This window comes from Buceros rhinoceros, unplaced genomic scaffold, assembly GCF_000710305.1.
Source record: "Buceros rhinoceros silvestris isolate BGI_N320 unplaced genomic scaffold, ASM71030v1 scaffold972, whole genome shotgun sequence".
Lineage (NCBI taxonomy): Eukaryota > Metazoa > Chordata > Aves > Bucerotiformes > Bucerotidae > Buceros > Buceros rhinoceros.
In genome coordinates, this window is record NW_010396919.1 from 17,959 (window position 1) to 26,647 (window position 8,689).

Here is an 8,689-nt window from a genome sequence, read left to right on the forward strand (position 1 = left end):
AAAGAGTGTTACTAGAAGAAATATGGAGTGTTTACAATTTCACATAAACCAAATCCTTCCTTTTACTTATTCTTTCAGACTCTTTAAGCAGGCAAAGGGTTCTGTTAAAATGGTTTGAAGCTGCCTGGCTTTGCACAGCCCAGACCATGGTGAAATATGCCCATTTCTCCATCCCAGCCTGTGAAGTAGTGCAAACTTCACTTCTGTTCTCTAAGCACTGTGCTTGTGTGCAGGGCACAGTTAACAGCACTTCATGTCTTGTGGGAAAGCTCAAAAATACTGTCTGATAAAACAGGCTGTGTCTCGGGTGCTCTGTTGCTGGAGATGTTTCACTGAAGCTCATCTAGCGCTTCATTTTTATACTTGTTTGCATCCTCCCTCCCTTTTTACTGCAGATGCAAATTGGCCTTGCGTGAAGGACAGCAACAAGTCCCTTCATAAAAACCATGGCTTTGCACAAGGCATGCATCACACTGCACCCCAGTTAGGGTGATACATCCAAGGGAGAGCTTGTGCCCTTATGTACAAGCCTGCCCAGTTTAGGCTTGTGAAAAAGGCCACTGCTTTACTAAAGAGAAGCTGAACTGTCTGCCAGGACGTGTTGCTTTTAAAGACTCCTGCTTATGCCACAAATGTGCGAGATTCCCTGTAAAAAATGGAAGGCTGGTAATTTTCCTGAAAATGTTGTTAGTTTTTAACTGTTGTCAAAATAAAGCAAATTATTCCTTGTAAGTTTTGTTAAGGTTTTTTAATTCACAGAAGAGCTCCAAGAGCAGAGCTCTCCAGTGAAATAAACTCGCCATCATGGGGCAGTAAGGCTGTGTTGCTGTACTCTTGTGCCATGAAAGCACAAGGATTGCAGGTGGCTGTGAGCACCTGCCAAAGCTGCTGATGCACTCAGGATGTTGATAAGGTTCCTGTCTTATGGTTTTCTCCAGTGAATAACGAGGGAAGTTCATGCTGCAGTCTGAGGAGGCACATGTGTGCTTTCACTTGTAGCTAGTCACTCATTTTCACAAACCTGAGAACTGTCTATCTTTGAGACCTCTCCTGCTGTGTTGGATTTATTATATGAAATTGTGAAGGGATTTAAAAAGGAGGAGATTGATGGTGGGGAGGAGGGAGCGATGGCAGAGGCACATATGGATCCGGAAGCATGGGTGAAAATCTTTTCCATGGATGGAAATCTTCTCCGTGAGACTTTATACCAACAAAATGTAGGAGGAGTCCACAATCTGAAGTCATGCAGGGAGCTGTTTGTTTGGATCATTTAGTAATTCATTGCCTTTGCTTTTTATCCGCAGGTTGGATTATTGGTTTAGGTGCTGTTAGGGGCAGTACCTCTGTCTCCAGATTACACACCATACAATGTAGACATCTTAAATTTTGAAGCTTACAAATTCTGAAAGCTGGAATTTTGGAGTAAATAAAATGGTGTTGCAGAAGATAATGTGCTCCAGCTGTTTGGTTTTTGTTTTTCCCAACAGTGCTTAAAGATTTCAGAGAATCTGTGGGAAATAGTGTCCTGAGGATTTTGTTACTAATCAAATCACCCTGTGGGGGAGATGGAGCTGAAGCGACTTCTGGCATGTCAGTTCCATTGTTGCCATCTGTGTTTAAAACATTAGCAACAAAAATACATTTCATTGGGCTATAAAGTCAAGAAATATAAACTCCAGTTCTCAGACCACAAAGGTCTGAGTAAAAACAGCTCTACTTTCTAAATTTTTAATTTTTTTAGGATCTTGTCTCTTTAGTTGTGGAGGAAGAACATTGGAAATGCAAGAAGAATTCAGGCCTCTGCTTCCCAGTTCCTGTCTCTCATCCCGTGATCCTGGAGGTTGGCTGTGGCTCTGGAGCAATTGCTCTGAGTCTGTTGCGCAAACTGCCGCAGGTGAGCTCTTTTCAGTGCTCAGGGTGCAATAGATGCCTGTGTTACAGGTCTATCCCACTCTACTAGTCTTCACTGAGACTTCACAGGCTAACTCCTGTGCTTTGCTGTGGCTTCAGCAGCTAATGTCTCTGACAGTCAGGCTCTAGAAGCTCATGCTAGGTAGCAGAGAGGTATTTAGGAATTACTCTGCCCAGCTGCCTGCAGGAGTAGTGAAGACATAGAATCAAATGTGCTCACACTTCAGCTGTCACAGCTCACTATTAATCACCTTAGCTTGAAGCTCTGGTGGGTGTTGGTTTAAGCTGATATCCTGGCATGTGGGCAAGAGGGACTGAGGCTTGGGCACATACTGTTACTCGAATTTATGGGGCAGTCACTTCTAAAAATCACCTGCTGTGAATCAAAAGATCATGTCTCCAGCAGACTGAAGACTAAATGAGTACAAGGAAGTGTCAGTACTTGGGATCCATATGAGAAGCGTCACACTACCACAACTGCCAAGCCACTCTTCTGAAATCTTTTGTGCCCTAATAACAACCCACATCTTTTGAACAGACTGAAAAGAGCAGGAAGGGGACTGAGGTCTGCATGACCAAAGCTCTTCTTGCCCCTGATTGTTGTGGCATGTTACATGCTGACTGAGACACTGTTGGTAAACAGAAAGAGAAATGAATCCAGGATCTCATTGCATGCTGTTGAGGGAAGAACATTCCCCTTTCCTCAGAACTGCAAACCAGCTTGTTTCTTCTCATGAGTTGCTGTGGCCAGCCTCTCCTCTCGTAGAATTATAAGACTTGGTGTGTAAGAATTAGAGGTGGATGCCTGTGTTCCTCTTGCAAGTGACCTTAATACTTGAGATTTATGACTTCAAAGTATAATTATTCTGATTTCCTGAGCTGTACTTCATGCTCTTTTCCTTGCCTATTAAGTTAAAGAGCTATGTCAGTCTGTCCCTGTCACGGATAACAGTCCTTTCCCAGCTGGCTAACACAAACTGCTGTGCCCAGAGAAATAAGGAGCCTTGATGATTAGGGTTAGTGGTAGCCACAGTGTCAGCCAAGTGGATTTTACACTCTGTGTGATCTCTTTAGTGTCTGAGGCAGAATTTGGCACTAGGCTACTGAGAAAACAACAGCAACTTCTCACTTACGGGGTCAGCTGTATCCGTCTTAAAGGTCAGCATCATGTGTGGGGGTAGTCTCAAGCTGTGAAATTAATTACCCTAGGAATGAAGGCCAGTCACACCATCATCTCCAAGTGCAAAGTAGTGTCTTTAAGCATGCTTTCTCTAAGTAAATACTTAACAACATCTGTATTTAAAAAACATTAAGTGAAACAAAACCTGCACTTTTCCCAAGGTGGAACAGAAGGCCAAACAAATCTTTTAACCATGTGGTCCCATCTCTTAATGTTGTGCTGGAGAACTCTCAAATACCAGACACACAGTCAAATACATGCAGTCAACACACACAGTGAATGTGGAGTAAGGACTGCAGTGGAGTAACTAGGCAAAAGGTGTCTGCATAACAGATGGAAAACACCAGAACCTCTGTCCAAGCGGTTGCGTTAATGCTGGGAGGGATTCTGTCCACATTAGAGAGGAGAAGCCTATGACATGATCTTCCTTTATCTTGTGTCTACCCCAGACTAGCCACAGTGAGTCTCACCCTAGGAGGAGCAATGAATGTGTTGGGTGATGTGAGTCAGTGTGACTCCACTGTTGTCACTGAGCTGGTTTGGTCAAGCCTGTTTGTTTTGGTAGGCTGCTGGCAGTGTTGCAGAGTGCCTCTGTCATGTTAGTGGCCTTACTAAGAAGTGACTTGTGATCCCACCAGTGCCCTGAGGGTCGTTCTTCATGAGCTGTCCCTTTTAGGAGCCGAGTGAATGGTTAATTGTCGATTTTTGTCTTGCGTGTCCTCCATGTCTGCTCAGGAACCTTGATGATACCATACGTGTTTCTGGTTTTGTTTTCTTCTGTCTCAGAGCCGGGTGATAGCCGTGGATAAAGAGGAGGCTGCTGTGGATCTCAGCAGGGAGAATGCACATAGGTACAAGCCTGCATATTAAACACTTTTTGTAAATTGTCCTTTGAGAAAGACCGAGTCCTCGATATTTGGAAATGTGGTTCATGTTTATCACCACTGGAAACCAGAGAATGTTTAGCTGATTGATTGAGTTTCTAAAGTGTGTAGGAATTCAGAAAAAGGTGTATATTTACCAGAGTATTTTTTCTTTGACTCGTGAATGTGCTTTGCAAAGACAGCAGCCTAAGTAAAACAATAGTGCTTACATGCGGTCTGTCTTCCAAGTATTTTCAAAGTCGTAGTATCTGCTCTTACCCCTTTCTGTGAACTCAGGAAACTCAAGGCAGCAGGTAGTAAGAATGTATACGTCGCTTAGGAGGCAAAGGACGAGTATAGCCTAAACCCCTCTCTTTCTGGCTCCCTATATCGTTATTGCCATGCTTGTTTCTGTCATTGCTCCTCTAGATAGAAGCTTGCACACTCAAAATAGCACTTTGATGTGCCGGTGTGGTATCCCTCAGCATCCTCCTTGCAATCCTGGGTTTGATGAGGATGGTGCTGCTGGGTTCCATGCTCTTTGGATGACACCTGTGCTGTGGCTGGATGTTCAAAGCTGCTGAATCAAACATCTCGTGCTTGAAGTCAGGACAGATCTGTATCAGCACTGTGCAGCGGCAGCCTGGCAGTCTCAAGGCTGTTTTACCTTGGAAAAGTGTAGTGAGTCAGAGAGGTCAGAATCTTGGCCAAGATTTCTTCCTAAGGAATATCGAGGCCTTTATAGACCAGTTTGTTAAGAATAGTGAACCAGCATGCTTCCTTGCTCGCTTGTCCCAGGTAAAGGAGAGGTGTTTGTGTCCTCCAGTGCCTTCAGAGGTTCGAGCACCAGGGGATGTTGGGCTGGGCATGAAAGGCACTGGCCATAACAAGTGTTGCCCAGTTATGGGAGATGTCAGGGGCAAGAAAGATCATGACTTAGAAACTAATACCTGAGAAATTCTAGTGTGTATTTAAATACGTTGTAGCGTACAGTTTGTGCATGAGCTGTTCCCAAAGGAGTGCCTTTTCCTGGCTCTGTCCTGGCACAGGGCTTTTGCTGCACAGTGTTTACTGGCCTACCGATAGTGTGCAGTAACATCTCAGCACCTTAACATTGGCATGTGAGATGAGATCCTAAAAAGGACGCTCAGATGACAGAAAGCTGTTATGATCTAGATTATGGAGGAGTCTGGAGAAAGAACATGGCAAACTTGTCAGCGTGTTTTCTCCACTTACAGTAGCAGGTTTACATATTGAAAGCAGGTGATTTTGTTGTGGGGGCTTTTGGTTTTCGTTGTGGGTTAGTTTCTTTTTTCAGGGATGGTGAGCTTACCTGGAGCAGGCCTTGGAGATGTAGTTAATATGCAGCAGGGTGGGGGAGCACTGCTGTATGTAGGACAAGGGGTGATACATACAGGTTTCGGGTGCACCAGCGCTGTACCCTGGAATCACCATGGGTGCAGAGTGTGCTCTTTGCTTTGAATTTTGTTCCCTGGGCAAAGAGCAGATCTTAAACTTCTATTGCAGCTTGAAAGGACTCAGCTGCAGTCATTGGGATAGGATATACATATATCCGATAAGAAATGTGATATTTAATGATCCTTTCATAGAATGTGCTGTTCATGAATGCACACAAACATGCCTCCTAATCTTTCTTCTTCTGTCCTTTCATCTGGAATTTTACAGGCTGCAGCTCCAAGACAGGATCCACATCATCCACCATGATGTTTCATACAGTAACTCCTTTCACTGTTATAATCCCCTTGGTCTTTCTCCTTTTCTGCTTTGATGGGGGGATGCAGGCATGAGAGACAGACAAGGAACCCCTTTGGGGATGCAGGCATCAGGAGCATGTTAAAGTTAATAGAGAAAAAGGTCGGTAAGAAGTGAGCTGGTGAAGCTTTTCCCTTCAGAGATTTCCAGGCCAGATGGTCAGCTGAAAGAAGCCCCTGCCTACATCAGAAGGGAAATCGTTCCTGGTTTTAGGTGTGTAAAGGTTGTATGTGAGCTGGTAGTCCAGGTGCTCTCTAGTGTTACTGGGGAGAGGCAAATTACAGAGTGTAATTCATTCCATGCTGACATGGATGGTTTAGATAAACGTGTATGTGCCTGTCTCTCCGTTGATGTTAGAGGGAAACCAGATATTTAGCTTGGAATAAATACCGAGCCTTACTCACCTGAAAATAGGTGGACAGAAATAGGGAAGGATACCTGCTGTCTCCCCGTGACCTGGAGAAACAGTTAAAACTGCCATTTGGTGAGTCTTGTCCAGTTAGATAGATACATGCTCAGCCGTTCTTTAGCCAGGACTATAGATTTGTTAGTGCACCTCTCTGACTCTGCTGTTTCTGACACCGACACTCCTTAGGGGTGTGTCTGCGCCGTCTTCTGTCTGCCAGTCTGAGTGTGTGCTGCCCGTACTCCAAACAGCAGCAGCTCCAGTCTCACAGCCATGTAGCTGTGTTGGCACTGCAGCTGCATAGGTCAGCCCTGCACTAAGAGGCTGGCCTGAGGACAGGGCCGTGCTCACATGGGGATGTGATGTCTGATTCAGGGCTGGTGTGTGTCAGTCCAGATGGCAGCATGGGTGTAGCAAGCTGAACCCCGTCTGCAGAAGAGCAAATCATTTGATGGTGGGTACTGCTCTCTTGCTCGTTAGAGATCCTTCTGCAGCTCTGATCAGATGAAGGATATGCATTCTGACAGCTAAGCAGTCTAAGCTCCTGCTTAGACCTTTGTGGGCTCTCTCAAGATCTGGTTGTTGCTTTTGATCCAGATGGACACAAAGCTCCAGAGCATCGAGCTCCTGTTCTTTGTAACATGTTCCACTAAGTGGGGCTGTTGATATGAAGAAATGATGCTTTGCCTGTGCTTAGCTTTGTATGGCTCTTGTAGTCAAGGTGGGAGTGTGAGCAGGCCAGGCTATCCCAAAAAGAAATGAGATAAAATTTTATTAGAGAAAAGCAGAGCGGAACATACATGGGCATGTGTCTGGACAGACAGTTTCCTGGATAGGATATTAACCTTGCGCTTGTAGAGAAGATCTATGGTTGAGAGCTGATTGAGATTCTTTTTCTTTTTCAGGTTCTGCCAAGCAGCTGCTGCTCTGGGGCCCTGTAGACTTCATAGTCAGTAACCCCCCATATGTCTTCCATGAAGACATGGCTTCCTTGGACACAGAAATCCTCTGGTAATCAAATAGCTTTTTCTTCTCCTGTTCCTGAAGCAGAGTTTTCTGTCTGCTTTCTTATACTACACACAATTGCACACAAAGGATGTATCCATGTACGTGGTGTAGGTTTGTAATAGCACAGTGTTACTTTGATCCTGCTTACATGTCTGAAACCACATCGAAGTACTGTAAAAAATGGAAGAAGCACACACACTTTGAAATGAATGACTTTCCAGTCCAAAACTGTATGAAAATACAAGTAATCTATGCAGCTGTTTGTGATAGAACAAAACCTTGGGAGGAAATGCTGCATCCGGTTGTCATCCCAATACTTGTCTTAGGCGCACAAATCCATGCAAACATGAAGAAGCGCTTTTGGGATGTGGAACTACTTTGCGTGTGCTGATTCTTCCTCTGTCCTGCACCCACCTCTGTACAAGATGGGCCCCAGAGCAGATTCTTAAAGCTGAGCTTTGTACATTCCAGTTCCTTCTGCTACGTCAGAAGGCAATCCATCCAGATTGGTGGCAGGGTTGAGGTAAAGCAAGTACGTCCCTTGCTGTACGACCCACTGCCTCCCTGTCCAGCTATCACTGAGAGAACAGATCCCCGTGCTGGAGCTGCGTGACCCTGGCTGCAGCTGGCTCACAGTTTTCAGGGAGGATTCAGGGGGTATTTTGTGCTTGTGCTCAACGTGGAGCTTCTCAGCCTCATGGTAGCTGCCTTCTTACTCCTTGTCTTTCCTGTAAAAGCCTGAGTGCTGCCACCTGCTGTGGCAGTACTGGAGTTGAGGTGTGTTAGCTGTACCTTGCTCCACTGAGTGTGGGGCAGTGCATCCTCAAGGGCATGGCTTGTGCTACATGTCTTCTTATTCCTGCACTGCAGCTATGAGCACCTGGATGCACTGGATGGGGGAGATGATGGGATGAGAGTCATCAAAACAATTCTAGCTTTGGCTCCTTCTCTTCTGAAGGATTCTGGGTAAGCACTGTTCTCTGTTTGAATTTCACATCTTCTGTCCACTCACTCCTATAACCTCTGTTTTCTTTTCATACAGGAAAATAGTTGCAGAAATGTTGTCCCATCCCATTTAATAATATCAGTTTTTAAAATGTCACGTGTATAAGCAAAATTAGCTTGAAATTGGTTAATACGGGAATACGAATCTTCCTTGACCAGTGGTGCTCTTTGATAGCCATACTCTTTAAAGGTCAAAGCAGCAACAAAACGAACATGAAAGAGAGCAGCCAAGAAAGGAGGGGGGGGAGGAAGCTTTCCAAGCAGAGTAACTGATTGAAGGAGAAGCAGTCTAAAACTCTGCAAGAATGGATATAGATCTCTGCTTCTCTCCCACCCTTTAATTAGGGGAAACTTGTTTATTTTGCCATGTTGAATATCCTAGAGAAGGATCATCAGCCAGAGGTAGTTTCTTAAATGTTACGTTTCTCTGTGGTTAATACTGAAGAATGATTGTTCCTGTTCTCTCTCATGTTCTCTCCATTTTGTGCTTAAAGATCAACATTCTGATACTCAAGTCTGTTGTGCCAGGGCATTCATACATCC

At 44.8% G+C, this 8,689-nt stretch overlaps 1 protein-coding gene across 1 annotated transcript in view; it reads left to right on the forward strand.

Annotated features, from left to right (window-relative positions):
- Positions 1-8,689, forward strand: part of HEMK1 (HemK methyltransferase family member 1) — a 25,998-nt gene that overhangs the window by 15,575 nt on the left and 1,734 nt on the right. Inside the window, exons 4-8 of the mRNA XM_010146021.1 lie at positions 1,742-1,894; positions 3,878-3,942; positions 5,641-5,690; positions 7,039-7,144; positions 8,012-8,107. Coding sequence (XP_010144323.1) covers positions 1,742-1,894; positions 3,878-3,942; positions 5,641-5,690; positions 7,039-7,144; positions 8,012-8,107 — 470 coding nt within the window. The remainder of the gene's footprint in view (positions 1-1,741; positions 1,895-3,877; positions 3,943-5,640; positions 5,691-7,038; positions 7,145-8,011; positions 8,108-8,689) is intronic.